Source organism: Mobula hypostoma, chromosome 23, assembly GCF_963921235.1.
Source record: "Mobula hypostoma chromosome 23, sMobHyp1.1, whole genome shotgun sequence".
Classification (NCBI taxonomy): Eukaryota; Metazoa; Chordata; class Chondrichthyes; order Myliobatiformes; family Myliobatidae; genus Mobula; species Mobula hypostoma.
The window spans coordinates 7312469-7328978 of NC_086119.1; the positions used below are offsets into that span (position 1 = coordinate 7312469).

Sequence of the window (16510 nt, forward strand, 5' to 3'; positions counted from 1 at the left end):
TGGAAAGAAAAAGAAGGATGTTTGCTCTTTCCATCATACTTCCTGTTTTCTTTTACGATTTCAACATTGGCTGGTTTGGAGCCCGAAGGTCCTTAGAATTTCTGGCCATAACTATGATGAAAATAAACAAATAGAAAGCAGGTCAAGTCTGGGATCAATTGGCTGCTGAAAAGTGGTCCTCACTGGAGCCAGAGATGTTCTCTGTGTCTGGAATTTCAATATCCTTGGCTCTGGGGATACCCAATACTTAGCCAGGATGTAAATGGTTGAGAGGACGAGATTCACTGACTGAACAATTGTAGTTCACCAATTAAATAATAATTGAAAAATATGCAGATTAAACTAGGAACTTAAACAACCCTTCCTAGTTTCTTTCTTGTTCTTCTAAGTGTTCTTTCCTGGTACAGGCAGCACAGCAGTGTAGTGGTCAGTGTAATGCCAGCTGTAAGATTGGGACTGAATTCTCACTACTGTCTGTTAGGTGTTTCTATGTTCTCCCCATGACTGAGTGGGTTTCCTTTAGATGCTCCAGTTTCCTCCAACATTCCAAAAGGTGTAGGGGTTAGGGTTATAAGTTGTGGCATGCTATGTTAGCACCGGAAGCATGATGACACTTGTAGGCTGGCCCTTGTACATCCTCGGACTGCGTTGGTTGTTGATGCAAAAAACAACACATTTCACTGTATGTTTCAATGTTCATGTGACAATCTTATTCCCCTAAAACAAAAAAATCTATGATTAAAGAATAATTATGTTTTGTCCATTATAGTTTTAACTGGGATCTCTTTAATCTTTGTATTTTAGAATTCAATGGCTTGGCATTTTGGAGACTGTATCTGTCGTAATTGTGGTCTTGGATCTGATTCTTAATGACAGAACTTTAGAAATTTATTTATTTGCCTTTTTTATCGAAGCTTATTGTCACTCATGCTATTGCACTAATTCATTAGATGGGCAAACAAAATTCTTGATGTTAATAATTCCTTAATAAGTAATTATCTGTTGATACAGAATGTTAGAGTTGTACGGCACTGAGAGATAGCCTGTTTCCGTGCTGTAATTGTTATATGGTTATATAAATTGGGCTTGAATGCTTGTATACACCAATTGTATTTGCCCACATTAGGCCTGTATCCCTCGAATCTCTTCCTACTCAAGAATTGTCCAAATGAATATTAAACATTATAACTACATCTGCCTCCATCACTTTCTCTGGTGGCTCATTCCATATATCCACTTGAAACCTTGCCTCTTGGATCTTCTTTATATTTTTCTCCTCTCACCTTAAATCTGGTGTGCTATGCTCTCTGTAACTAGATACCCCTGCCTGCTAGGAGAAGAAACTATAATTATGAGCCTCTGTGAAATCGCCCAGTGTTTCAGAGAATCTTTCCCCATAACTAAAGTCTTCCAATCCAGGCAATATCCTGGTGAATTTCTTGCACTAACAATACTCTAAGTCCAGCCTACTGAATGATTTGTACAGCTGCAACATGACATCCCAAATTGTATACTCGATATCTCAGCTTTCTTCACTACTTTATCCACATGTGTCAGCATTTTCAGGGAGCTGTGAACTTGCACCCCAAGGTTACTTTGCACATCAATACCCCAGAAATCCCTGCAATTTATGGTATATGTTCTGTTAGTATTTGATATCCCAAAATGCATTGGCACACCAAGATCCCAGAGATGAGTTTGATATGATCATAGGAAATTAAACACTTTATTACATCATCATGCTTCATTTAAAAAAATTCCTATGTTTGATTCACTCAGATAAATAGTTACTTACCTATAACAGACAGTTTGCCAGTGTCGGAATCAACTGTGTTCACTCTAAGTAAAACAAGTGCATTGGGATCTAGAGTCACTTTGCCTTTCACGTTTACAGTCATACGGTAGCGGAACTCTGGGCACCTTGCTCGGCTGGTGATTACTGGAAAAGCCAAAACGTCAGGAACATCATCCCTGCCGGAATGTATTAGCCGTCCAGTCACCTTTAATATATTAGGATGAATAGAAAAAAGGAGTTGAGTAAAATTGGTACTTGCTGCTCATCCTTACATTTCAATAATACTTTTTATTGTTTTTGCAGTTAGTCCTATACCGCCCCTTATTCCCTTCCATCAGGCCTGTGTATGGTCCGCCACGTTTCCAGCTCCGCTCTCAAAATAGCAAGCTGCCCATCAGTGATCCAAATTATTAATAGACATTGCTTGGATGCAAAGGAGACTAAACATCAGAATGATTTGTTCATAGAATCATAGAGTGCTACATCACAGAAACAGGCCCTTCAGCCCATCTAATCTGTGCCAAACTGTTACTCTGCCTAGTCCCATTGACCTGTAACTGGAGCATAACCCTCCATATCCCTCCCATCCATGTACTTACCTGCAGATTTTCTCTTGTTCATATACAAGGGGTGATTGATAGGTTCGTGGCCTAAGGTAGCAGGAGTCAAATTTAGAAAACCTAGCATATTTATTTTTCCTACATTTACACACTTAGTCCAGCGGTCGTGGAGCATACGGATCCCTTCTTTGTAGAAGTTGGCGTCTTGGACCTCCAAAAAGTAGTCCACAGCAGGGGTGATTGATAAGTTTGTGGCCTAAGGTAGAAGAAGATGAGTTATTAACTTCAAACTTTCTGCATTTTCACTCAGAGTTGAACTGCACGTGCATGTAACGAGAGCTGTATAACTCATCTCCTTCTACCTTAGGCCACGAACTTATCAATCACCCCTGCTGTGTACCACTTCTACAAAGAAGGGATCAGTATGCTCCACGACTGCTGGACTATGTGTGTACATGTAGGAGGGGACTAAGTTGAAAAACAAATGTGCTAGGTTTTCTAAAATTGACTCCTTCTACCTTAGGCCACGAACCTATCAATTACCCCTCGTACTTATGCAAACATCTCTTAAATGTGGCAATTGAACTCACATCCTCCACTTCCATTGGCAGCTCGTTCAAGTTCATGTTTAATTGTCATTCAAACAGCATTCCATTGTAAAACACGATACATACAGTCACACATAGTACATACATGTTAAGATAACACATATAGTCACAAAATAATATTCACACCAGACTTGTACCACCCTTAGAGTGAAGGCCTTTTGTGTAAAAAAATTGGTATATGTTGTAATGGTTGTACCCTTCACCCACTAAAGAAGAAAATTTTTTAAAAAAGTAGTTCCTTCCCCATGACACAAGTTGTCACCACATGTACTTCATTTCTTACCTTGGTGATGGTTGCATTGTCTGGAATATAACGTATTACATCAATGTACAGATCAAAAGCCTCATTTACCCTAGCTGGATCTGGTAACGCCACAGACGGATTATGGGCAACCCATGGTACAGTTAGAATGTGGTCATCAGAGGACGAAGATCTGGCAAAATCAAACCATAGAGTCATAGACTAATCCAGCATGGAAATGGGCCTTTCAGCCCAATTCATCCATGCCTACCAAGGTGCCCACCTAAACTAGTCGCATTTTTCTACATTTGTCCTGTATCCCATAAAACCTATCCTTTCCATATACTTATCTAAATGTCTCTTAGATGTCATTATTATACCTGCCTCAACTGCTTTCTCTGGCGTCTCTTTCCATATACACACCACCTCTGTATGAAGAATTTGCCCCTATCTTCCATATCACCTATAAGCTTTGTCCTTTAGCTTTTGGTTTCCTTTCCCTAGGAAAAAGACTATGTGTATTCACTCTATCTATACCTCGTGTGATTTTACACACCTCTATGAGGTCACCCCTCAGTTTACTAAGCTCCAAGGAATGTAGTCCTAGCCTGTCCAACCTCTCCTTAGAATTCAGTCTCTCAGGTCTGGGCAACATCCTTGTGTATCTTTTCTACACTTTTCCCATTTTTAGGAAGTTAAGATCTCCTAGTAACACTACTCTTATTATTCTTACAACTATCTGTGATCATCCAGCACATTTCGTCCTCTAATTCCCAATGACTATTCAGATTCAGATTAACTTATTTATCACTTGTACATTGAAACGTGCAGTGAAACCAACACAACCTAAAGATTTGGAGGGCATATGATACAGTCCTATCAGAATGATCATCCCCTTCTTGTTTCTAAGTTCTACCTACTTAGCCTCTCTGGACTGTATTTAATGTTGTTGTTTGTTGTCTTCTGTGTCCTTTTTGCCAAACATTGTGGGCATGCTATGTTGGCATGGGAATGCATGGGCGACACAAACATTGTGGGCATGCTATGCTGGCATGGGAATGCATGGGCGACACAAACATTGTGGGCATGCTATGTTGGCATGGGAATGCATGGGCGACACTAACATTGTGGGCATGCTATGTTGGCATGGGAATGCATGGGCGACACAAACATTGTGGGCATGCTATGCTGGCATGGGAATGCATGGGCGACACTAACATTGTGGGCATGCTATGCTGGCACGGGAATGCATGGGCGACACAAACATTGTGGGCATGTTATGTTGGCATGGGAATGCATGGGCGACACTAACTTTGTGGGCATGCTATGTTGGCATGGGAATGCATGGGCGACACAAACATTGTGGGCATGCTATGCTGGCACGGGAATGCATGGGCGACACAAACATTGTGGGCATGCTATGTTGGCATGGGAATGCATGGGCGACACAAACATTGTGGGCATGCTATGCTGGCACGGGAATGCATGGGCGACACTAACATTGTGGGCATGCTATGTTGGCATGGGAATGCATGGGCGACACAAACATTGTGGGCATGCTATGCTGGCATGGGAATGCATGGGCGACACTAACATTGTGGGCATGCTATGCTGGCACGGGAATGCATGGGCGACACAAACATTGTGGGCATGTTATGTTGGCATGGGAATGCATGGGCGACACTAACATTGTGGGCATGCTATGTTGGCATGGGAATGCATGGGTGACACAAACATTGTGGGCATGCTATGCTGGCACGGGAATGCATGGGCGACACTAACATTGTGGGCATGCTATGTTGGCATGGGAATGCATGGGTGACACAAACATTGTGGGCATGCTATGCTGGCACGGGAATGCATGGGCGACACTAACATTGTGGGCATGCTATGCTGGCACGGGAATGCATGGGCGACACAAACATTGTGGGCATGCTATGTTGGCACGGGAATGCATGGGCGACACAAACATTGTGGGCATGCTATGTTGGCATGGGAATGCATGGGCGACACAAACATTGTGGGCATGCTATGCTGGCACGGGAATGCATGGGCGACACTAACATTGTGGGCATGCTATGTTGGCACGGGAATGCATGGGCGACACTAACATTGTGGGCATGCTATGTTGGCACGGGAATGCATGGGCGACACTAACATTGTGGGCATGCTATGCTGGCACGGGAATGCATGGGCGACACTTGCATGCTGCCCCCAGCACACCCTAGGGTGTGTTGGTTGTGAGTGGAAACAATGCATTTCATTGTATGTTTCGATGTACAGATAACCTTGTATCATAAATCTTGGATGATCCCCCAAGAATATCCTTCTCCCCCTCCTCCCCTATCTGTCACTCCTGTAGCATCTGTATCCTGGAACACTGAGCTGCCAGTCTTGCCCTTCTCTCAGTCATGTTTCTGATATGGCTGTATTATCCCAGTCCTCAAAGCCAATTCACACCCTCAGTTTGTCCACCTTACCTGTTGAGCCTCTAGCATTGAAATAAATGCAGTAAAACCAGAGGTTTTTCCTCTGTCTTTGCCATTTACGAATCTTGCTGTCGTTGACTGCAGTATTTCCCTCCAATTCCACATCTGCTTCAACACTGCTCAGGATCCCTCCCACAACACTCCCTCCATCAATCTAGTTTAAATCCTCCTGAGTGGCACTAGTAAATCTCCTTCCTAGGTTATTGGTTCCCCCTCCAGTTCAGGTGCATCCTGTCCTCATATAAGTTACCTCTGCCTCAGAAGAAATCCTAATGACCTAAGAACTGAATTCCTTGCCTCTTGCACCAACTCCTTAACAATGCATTCACCTGGTCTTTCTTCTTATCTCTGGCCTCACTCCTCTGCTGCACTGGGAGCAATCCACATTTGTCCTGCAAGGGAAAAAAATCCAGACATCAATTACCCTTGATGGCCTACTTTATAACCTCCTTCTTAACTCCGTTCACTCCGCAGGACCTCACCTTTATGCCGTTTGTACCAATATGCACAACAACCTGCTCACCATCCTCCTTAAAAATGCTCTGCAACTGCTTGGAGACAGTCTTGACCTGGCACCTGGGAATACACTATTAAGTCATTTCACCTGTGGCTACAGACATCTGTGGCACCAACTACTGAGTACCCTATCTCTACCTCCCTGTTTGACCTTGCCCTTCCATGCTGGCCTCAGACCTGGGCACAGTACAGCTGATGAGGCTGCTGCTGCTACCTTGTTTGAAAGTTAGTTCCACCCCCCCCCCAGGAGTATCCAAATAGCTGTATTGTTGCTAAATGGAATGGATATAAGGGGCACATTATCCTCTCACTATCTTTGTCTTTCCTGGTGGTCACCCTGCACCTACCTACAGCCTGCACCGTAAATTTTGTATGTATTTCCAGCATCCGCAGAACCTCTTATGTTTATGATTTGCTGCACCTTAGATGTGACCACCTCACTAAAATTCTCATCTATGATATTCTTAGCATCCCGAATTATCTTAAGTGTGCCCAGATCTATTTTCTTGAGGTGGCCAGCTAGGTGCTGCACTTCCTACAGGTGTATGTGGTCATTAGGGACACTGGAAGTTTCTCTAGCTTACTACGTCCTGCACAAGAAACTCATTGGCCCAACTATACTAAGTGTGAATAACAAACACAAGAGATTCTGCAGATGCTGTAAATTCTAAGCAATACACACAAAATGCTGGCAGAACTCAGTAAATCAGGCAACATCTATGGGGAGGAATAAACAGTCAACATTTTGGGCCAAGACCCTTCAGGACTGGAAAGGAAGGGAGAAGAAGCCAGAATAAATGTGAATAATAAAGTTAAATGACCTCATTGGCCCTTACCTCTACCTCTGCTCAGCATCTTCGTAGGAACCTCATGAGCCAAAGATTCAAAACAAACAACAGCACTTACTTTGCAGACATGGGCACAGCCAAAACCTTCACTATGCTACAGCCCAACTTCCTTTTATTAGCTTCTGGGGGCTTTGCCTTAATGGTCCCTTCCGTACTCCTGCTTGTTACAGCTTCACACAGTCTCTACTGAAACCAAGAAAATCTTACCTTAATGAACAACACACATAAAAGTTGCTGGTGAACGCAGCAGGCCAGGCAGCATCTCTAGGAAGAGGTGCAGTCGACGTTTCAGGCCGAGACCCTTCGTCAGGACTAACTGAAGGAAGAGTGAGTAAGGGATTTGAAAGTTGGAGGGGGAGGGGGAGATCCAAAATGATAGGAGAAGACAGGAGGGGGAGGGATGGAGCCAAGAGCTGGACAGGTGATAGGCAAAAGGGATACGAGAGGATCATGGGACAGGAGGTCCGGGAAGAAAGACAAGGCTGGGGGGGCGGGACCCAGAGGATGGGCAAGGGGTATATTCAGAGGGACAGAGGGAGAAAAAGGAGAGTGAGAGAAAGAATGTGTGTATAAAAATAAGTAACAGATGGGGTACGACCTTATATTCCGTCTGGGTAGCCTCCAACCTGATGGCATGAACATCGACTTCTCTAACTTCCGCTAATGCCCCATTCCCCCTCGTACCTCATCTGTTACTTATTTTTATACACACATTCTTTCTCTCACTCTCCTTTTTCTCCCTCTGTCCCTCTGAATATACCCCTTTCCCATCCTCTGGGTCCCCCCCCCCGCCTTGTCTTTCTTCCCGGACCTCCTGTCCCATGATCCTCTTGTATCCCTTTTGCCTATCACCTGTCCAGCTCTTGGCTCCATCCCTCCCCCTCCTGTCTTCTCCTATCATTTTGGATCTCCCCCTCCCCCTCCAACTTTCAAATCCCTTACTCACTCTTCCTTCAGTTAGTCCTGACGAAGAGTCTCGGCCTGAAACGTCGACTGCACCTCTTCCTAGAGATGCTGCCTGGCCTGCTGCGTTCACCAGCAACTTTGATGTGTGTTGCTTGAATTTCCAGCATCTGCAGAATTCCTGTTGCTTACCTTAATGATCCCTTTTCAAATCTCCCACAGTCCTCCTCCTCCTTGTTGTAGCGCAAAGAGTCACTGTCGAAACAAAACCACCAAAGTTCAGAATAAAATTTGCCAAAATAGTGTCAAACTATTCTTACAAAAATATTGCTATAATGATTGTAAGAGGGGACAGTACGAGAGAACTTATTTTTTACATTCGCTGTCTGTGGAATCTTTGAGATGTCCTGATGTCAATGCAAGCTCTTTCTTTTTATTATTTAGAAAGATTAATTAGGTATGTTCCTTTGATGGTTCAGGTGGTGGAGCAGAGAACTACGGTGGCAGAGTTCTGAAAACCTTATTCCAGATTCCAGCTTGAAGGATGACTTTTGATGGGTATTATGGTTAGTATGGACTGATTGATCTGAAAGGCCTTTACCCATACTGTAAGGCTCTATGAGATAGACCCCCCAGCTTGGAAACAGAAAACCAATGAATTTATAATAAGGAACAATCAGTCTGCTGGTCAGCAGTGATGAAATGCTTTGAGAGGTTGGTCATGATTAGACTGAACTCCTGCCTCAGCAAGGACCTGGACCCATTGCAATTTGCCTATCGCCACAATAGGTCAACGGCAGATGCAATCTCAATGGCTCTCTGCATGGCTTTAGACCACCTGGACAACACAAACACCTACGTCAAGATGCCGTTCATCGACTATAGCTCAGCATTTAATACCATCATTCCCACAATCCTGATTGAGAAATTCAGAACCTGGGCCTCTGTACCTCCCTCTGCAATTGGATCCTCGACTTCCTAACCAGAAGACCACAACCTGTGTGGATTGGTGATAACACATCCTCCTCGCTGATGATCAACACTGGCACACCTCAGGGGTGTGTGCTCAGCCCACTGCTCTACTCTCTATATACACATGATTGTGTGGTTAGGCATAGCTCAAATACCATCTATAAATTTTTGCTAACAATACAACCATTGTTGGTAGAATCTCATGGTGACGAGAGAGCGTACAGGAGTGAGATATGCCAACTAGTGGAGTGGTGCCGCAGTAACAACCTGACACTCAATGTCAGTAAGACGAAGGAGCTGATTATGGACTTCAGGAAGGGTAAGACAAAGGAACACATACCGATCCTCATAGAGGGATCAGAAGTGGAGAGAGTGAGCAGCTTCAAGTTCCTGGGTGTCAAGATCTCTGAGGATCTAACCTGGTCCCAACATATCGATGGAGTAATAAAGAAGGCAAGACAGCGGCTATACTTTTTTAGGAGTTTGAAAAGATTTGGCATGTCAACAAATACACTCAAAAACTTCTATAGTTTTGCCATGGAGAGCATTCTGACAGGATGCATCACTGTCTGGTATGGAGAGGCTTCTGCTCAGGACCGAAAGAAGCTGCAGAAGGTTGTAAATCTAGTCAGCTCCATCTTGGGCACTAGCCTACAAAGTACCCAGGACACCTTCAGTGAGCAGTGTCTCAGAAAGGCAGCGTCCATTATTAAGGGCCTCCAGCACCCAGGGCATGCCCTTTTCTCACTGTTACCATCAGGTAGGAGAAACAGAAGCCTGAAGGCACACACTCAGCAATTCAGGAACAACTTCTTCCCCTCTGCCACCTGATTCCTAAATGGACATTGAATCTTTGGACACTACCTCGCTCTTTAAAAAAATATACAGTATTTCTGTTTTTGCACTTTTTAAAAATCTATTCAATATACATAATTGTTTATTTATTATTATTATTTTTATTTTTTTCTCTGCTAGATTATGTATTGCATTGAACTGCTGCTGCTAAGTTAACAAATTTTGTGTCATATGCTGGTGATAATAAACCTGATTCTGTTTCTGATCTATGGCAGGGAAGGAATCATCGATGGTTCAGGTTGAGACTGAGAGTGGAGGGGCGAGGCGGCCAGCATTTGGGAGCAACACAGTTCTGTTCCAGTGCTGTCTGTAAGGCATTTGCATACTCCTCCGAGTGATCCAGTTTCCTCCTATGTTCCAGAGACCTAGTAGATTAATCTGTCAGATGGGTGTAACTGGGTGCTGCCGGTTCATTGGGTCAGAAGGGCCTGATACTCTGTTGTATCTCTAAATCAAATAAAAGAGGGGAGGGGGTGATGAAAAAGGAGTGCAAGGTTATTTGTGAACTGAGGAGGGATGTAAGGTAACAGGCAGGTTGTGCCAGGTGGAGAAGAGAAGCATGGAGAAATTAGGAGACAGTGGTAGGTGAATGATAGATAGAGAGAGGGAGGGAGGGAGACAGAGAGAGAGAGAGAGAATGAGAATGAACATGTAGAGGCAAGTGGGGCAAGATGGGAGGAAGGGTGTGTGAAGATTGGAGAGAGTTACTGGAGGGAGATAAGTAGGAACACAAAAGGTTACCAGTGCTGAAACCTCATAAGTATTGAAAGTGATAAAGAGAACCATTAGAGGAGAGGAAAATGGCAGCTGGAATCAGAAACAGGTTAAAAAGTGGGAGGGGCAGCAGAGAGGGGGACCTGTAAGTGAACTGCATGTGCGTTCAGTAAGAGGACTGAACCTGGAGGGAGGAGCAATGGAACTGAGTAAAGGGAGCTGGGTGCAAAGGGTTCAAAAATGGAGGACTGGAAGAGGATCAGAAGAAGTGGGAAGGGACAAGGCTACTGGCTTTGCAGAGTGCTCAGGCAGAATATGAGGCGTTGTTCCTCCAGTTTGTGTTGGGGCCCATCCTAGCAGTAAAGAAGGCAAGGGCAGTGTGGGAACAGGAAGGGGAATTGAATTGAATTGAATTCCTCTTCCCATTACCACAATGACCTGTCCATCCTCAGCCCTTGTTGCTCCAGATTCCAATATCTGCAGTCCCCCGAGCCTCAATTTATCATAAGCTCCCAATGGACAGACTGTCTTCCTTCTCAGTTCCTTCCCCCTACTGAATAGATGATTAATGACTATCTATTAATTGGACAAACAACTGAATCACAATTCTATTTTTGTATTAATGATAATGATAACAATATAACTAAAGTTACCACATTTTAAAATCATTTTCAGTGTCTTGTCTAAAGTAATTCAAAATTATATCTCAAGACTTTAAATCTCTCGACCCTCCCCCAGCATTCACAAGTTTGTGAATTCACTTGTGACTGCGACATATTAATTGATTTTATAGGTACTTCTCAGATTTTCAAAATACAAAATGTATTCATCTTCAGTAGAGGGTTCTGTATGGGTCTGTATGTTAAAATTAGTTAAAAATACATCCTGACAGGAAGGTTTGAGATCCGGGCTTAGCTCTGCCAATTCAACACATCACCCCAGGTGAGGAAATGCTTCAGAGTTATTGTTCCTGCAGAGTTAATGAGCCACAGGTCTCTGATGTCTAATTGACAGCACTCTTATTGCACTAGCAATATGAAATGTGATTTCAAGTGAGTGCCTTAATTGACACGATCTTTTAAGTTAGGCAGCCAGCCAAGTTGATAAACAGGTATGAATTTATAGTCATATTTTGCACACTTAGCTGGTGAACATTTGCTGTCATGCCATCCAGCAAGGGAACAATAAAATGACAGGAACAGCAGAAGTAATGACAGATGCAGTCTTCTGGTGGGAAACGATCTCACTAATTAAAGTCTGGATTGGGAATTTTATCATTCCTGTTGGATTAACATATATATGAAATATATTTTTAAATGACTGCAAGTCTTCATTCAGGGGAAGTGATTTGTTATGGGTAACATTCTGAAATAAATCCCATGATGTTTGCCAGACTGGATAAATTCCCCAGACAGTTTCCCTTTGCACTGACATGTTACTTTTAATCAGCAGCTCAATTTCAAGGGCTGCCATAGTACATCACCTTGAAGTAAAAGCAGGAAATACTGGAAATATTCAGCAGAACTGGTAATATCGATGGAGTGGGAGAGTTAACATTTGAGGTTATTGTCCTTTCATTAGAATATCTCACCATTCCTGATGGAGACTAGGAGGCTCTCAGCTCTTCACACCAGTACTGTTTGAAGTCAGGGTTAGAATTACATATTTGTGCACTTGCCAATTGTGTGGCTAGCTGTGCACAATCTAAGTTGTTCCAACAAACGCCCCAATTTTCCCATCGGCTCTCTAATTTGGACCAGTGCCCAGGAGAAAAGTTTCACTTTTGACAGCTTGCAGTTTTTTTTTGCCATTTCCCCCACAACCGCTCATGATCTGAAACAATTTAATGTGCTGCTTAATCACTAGCACAATCTGCACTTCGTTCGTCATTTCGGGAATAGTGCTGAGGGGAGTAGTGGCTTGGTCTTTCCTCTGCAGAAAGCGAAGAATTATAGGAGAAACCATTAAAGGATTGCTGTGCACATGTCACAATGGCAGGTTATATAACAGTATTGGCTGTGGAGTTCACTTCTGAATTTGAAGAATGTTTCAAAATTCAATTGTTCCACTTGCTGCTCTGCAGCTGTAGTCAATAATGAACCCTAAAATTTGACTCGGTGATACTGTTCTCACTCAATACTGTAGCACCGCCCTGAGATAAGGTAAAACAGGTAACATTTAAAGTTTAGTAATAAAAATATTTGCAATTTACTTGTTTTCTTCTTCTTGCTGGTCTTGATGCCTCTGTGTTTCCAGGAATGGATCATAAACAGTTAGTGTGATCCTAGACCCTTGCTGGATGAGTTCTGTCGAAATATCAGATATATGATGAGATGAAATCAAATTCTTCCAATATTTGGTGTGCTTCATCCCCACCCCACTTCCCACTTAAACCAAAAACATTGAAAACATAAGGCCATGACATGGGCTGGCCATTGATTCTAAGGCTGGAAACAAAGAGCAAAGATAAAAGGAACATATTCTGATTCTAAATGCAAGAGATTCTACAGATGCTGGGTATCTTGAGTAACACACAGAAAATGCTGGAGGAACTCAGCAGGTTAGGCTGCATTTATGAGGGGAATGAAAGCCTTTATAGTCTTGTGGCTTCTGCCCTCTCCTTTTCCAGTCCCGATGAAGGTCTCAGCCTGAAATATCGACTGTTTGTTTCCCTCCATAGATCCTGCCTGACCTGTTGAGTTCTCTAGAACTTTCAGTGTTCTGATTTTGATGGATCTATACTGGGGCCTTTGCTTTTCGTGCTACAGGTTAATAAATGAGATGAAACAATTTAGAATACATTCTATTCTGCAGATGTTATCTGGGTTGAAGGTGACAGTAAAGAATCAGGCAGTCTAAATGAGTGGGCCAATCTATAGCAAATGGAGCTTGGCCTGGGGAAATGTAAGGTCATGCATTTTGGAGCAGAGAAGGTCATTTCAGAATATTTTATTTATGGAAGGAGATTAGGTCCTGTGGAACAGCAAAGAAATTTAAATCTCTAAGTACATAAAAAAATCACCTAAATGAAACCCACATGCACAATATACAATCAGAAAGGTTAATGGAATGTTGGACTTTATCTCAGAGTGATTGGAATTTGAAAGCTAATAAAGGATGTTTCAGTTATATGGCAAGAGCCCATTCTGCATTCAGTTTTGGGCAATGTATCTCACTAAAGGCACTGGGCTAGAAATATACCCAGTGGCCACTTCATTAGGTACACCTGTACACCTGCTCATTAATGCAAATATCTAATCAGCCAATCATCTGGCAGCAACTCATTGCATAAAAGCATGTAGACATGCTCAAGAGGTTCAAATGTTGATTAGATCAAACATCAAAGTGGGGAAGAAATGTAATGTAAGTGACTTTGTATAATGATTGTTGGTGCCAGACGGGGAGTTCGAATATCTCAGAATCTGCTGATCTCCTGGGGTTTCCATACACAACAGTCTCTAGAGATTATAGAGAATGGTGCAAAAAACAAAACAAAAAGATCCAGTGAGCAGGAGTTCTGTGGTTGAAAACACCTTGTTAATGAAAGAGGTCAGAGGAGAATGGCCAAACTGATTCAAGGAAAGTGACAGTAACTCAAATAACCACAGAGTTGTATATGGTGACACGTATGTACTCTGATAATAAATTTTACTTTGAACTTTGTTACAAAAGTGATGTGCAGAGGAGCATCTCTGCACACACAACACTTCGAACCTTGAAGTGACATACCTTGAAGTGGATGGTTTGTAGCAGCGGAAGACCATGAACATACAGAAATACACTCAGTGGCCACTTTATCTGTAGCAGCTATTTTCAGATGGTTTGATTATCACTGAGTTCCAAGCTACTATTACAATATGAAATATGTTCTGATATAATTAGAAAGCCACAACAGCATAATCTGGAACATCTGCCGGGATCATATCTGGTACAAAACTGTTATAGATTTCAGGTCAAGCAGGTGGCTCTAAAAGCAGACCCTTGGCAATGTAAGTTGAGATCTGTAAATCCAGGTTAGCCCTCCCCCCACACCTCAAAAGTTATAAAGTTATGCAAGCTGGAACATGAGTTGGTCTTTTATGGTAGAGGATGTCTTGCAATTTAAAAAAATATTCTCACCCCCTCTCTGCCTTCAGTCTATTAATTTAGTCCTGAATTTAGCTATGATTTCAGCTAGAACCCATTTCTACCCTTTTGAAATTGGAATTGGTTTATTAATGTCACCAGTACTGAGATACAGTAAAAAAGCTTGCCTTGCATACAGATCAGATCCTTACATAGTGCACTGAGGTAGAACAAGGTAAAATAACATAATGCAGAATAAAGTGTAACAGCTACAAAGAAATAGCAGTCCTTGTAAACAATAAAGTGCGAGATCACAACGAGGTAGATTGTGAGGTCAAGAGCCCAATTTATGTTACTAAGGAACAATGCTTCAGTTCATTCAACGTGGCTACCTGATAACAAAACTTGGAACAGGTGATAGTTTAGTGGAGTAACTTGTTGGACATCCAAACAATATCCAAGTGTAACCAGGTCTAAATATTGGACATGTTGGCCTGCAAAAGGACACTGATATTGGTTTGCTTATCCGTTCATGTGATTTGGAGGACTTAGGGGAGATAGCATTGGTGATATCATTCAAATGCCTTGAGGTTCCTGTTGTTGGTAGTTCAAGGGTAAAAACATCATAGGAGGACAGGAATTGTTGTTACCCCAATGACTACGAATTTTGTACCAGGTCTGAAGTCTTTTGAAAACAATTTTTTCCTTAATCAAAAGTTCAGCTGGCACATTGAGTTTGATGGTGCATTTTATCGTTAAGTTTTGCCTTTTACTAGGGGATGGCTCCTGAGGTGCGAGAAGTGACCTGTGTTTTCTAGAATCTCACAATAAACCTTTATTGTACTAAGAGAGTGTTGCTAGAGCCCTTTGAGGCCAAGGAAATGAGAGCCACCAGGATATGAAATCCTCATCCTTGTTCCCATCATTCATTAGTTTTGTGGCAGATGGAACCACTCCCCTCCATACAAGACTCAGAGAGGTCCAGTCAAGTTTGCTAATATCTCGTTTCATGGTAGTTCTTCAATTGGTCTCCTACCAGACTACCCAGAACTCATCATGAATCATCTTCTTGTTCCTTTTCATGCCTCCTGCTTTCGGGCGGCATTTTTTCTATTTCTGTAGCATTCAACATGGATGGGAAGTGTGCAAGGAGCCGGCCAGATTTGAACTTGGGACTATTTGCCTCGAAGTCTGGTGCTATTGCCTCTACACCACCCGCTAGCATGAATTATCTTGGCACATTGTAAATTCTTGTGCAGTTTGACAGTAACAGGGCATAGGGTCTGGAATTAATAGGATTTTTATTTGTTTAATACATAAAAACAATTTAAAGAGGTATTAGTTTATTTTGATCATTAAATACTTAGTTTGAGTTATGTTTTCTTTTGTTTTATTTGATTACCTGAATTGCAGTAAGATGGAACTTCATCAATAATGTTGTCAGGGAGTTTTCCTGGATGCAGTATAATGTCCAGAAATTGTGGTTGAGGTACCCATACAAACCCAGATACTGTGGTTTCTTGATGAAATAGGTCTCTCTTAATCCAGCCCATGGGTATTGTTCCAAAATCTATAGGTTATAATTTTATTTCGAGTATTTTAATAAATGAACAAGATAATGCACAAGAGGTAATTGCAAAATTAAAATTAGATCAGACTTACATTCATTTACACATAGAAAGTGATATTTTTAAAGTATTTCAGCACAAGTATCAGATTTTCTAGCTTTGGTTGATGCACACCCTCACTGATCAGCACTATTTCAAGGATTGGCCTTTAACTCAAGAAATGTAAATATCAAATTAAAGTCTTCTCAAGCAAAGGACAAAGTAAAATAGTGATGCAAAAGGGTTCTAATTTCTATGTAATTGTATTGTACTTCAATAGACACTCCCTCAAGGACGTACATTTATATAGTAGCTTTCATGACCTCAGAACATTCCA

General features: G+C 42.2%; 1 protein-coding gene across 1 annotated transcript in view; it reads right to left on the bottom strand.

Moving 5' to 3' along the window:
* LOC134336989 (uncharacterized) overlaps positions 1–16292 on the bottom strand; it is a 70771-nt gene extending 54479 nt beyond the window's left edge. The window contains exons 1-6 of the mRNA XM_063031731.1: positions 15969–16292; positions 12714–12807; positions 8153–8215; positions 6023–6085; positions 3214–3397; positions 1796–2000 (exon numbers count right to left, since the gene is read on the bottom strand). Of these exons, the coding sequence (XP_062887801.1) occupies positions 1796–2000; positions 3214–3397; positions 6023–6085; positions 8153–8215; positions 12714–12807; positions 15969–16119 (760 nt within the window). The 5' untranslated portion in view covers positions 16120–16292. The remainder of the gene's footprint in view (positions 1–1795; positions 2001–3213; positions 3398–6022; positions 6086–8152; positions 8216–12713; positions 12808–15968) is intronic.
* Positions 16293–16510: the final 218 nt, after the last annotated feature.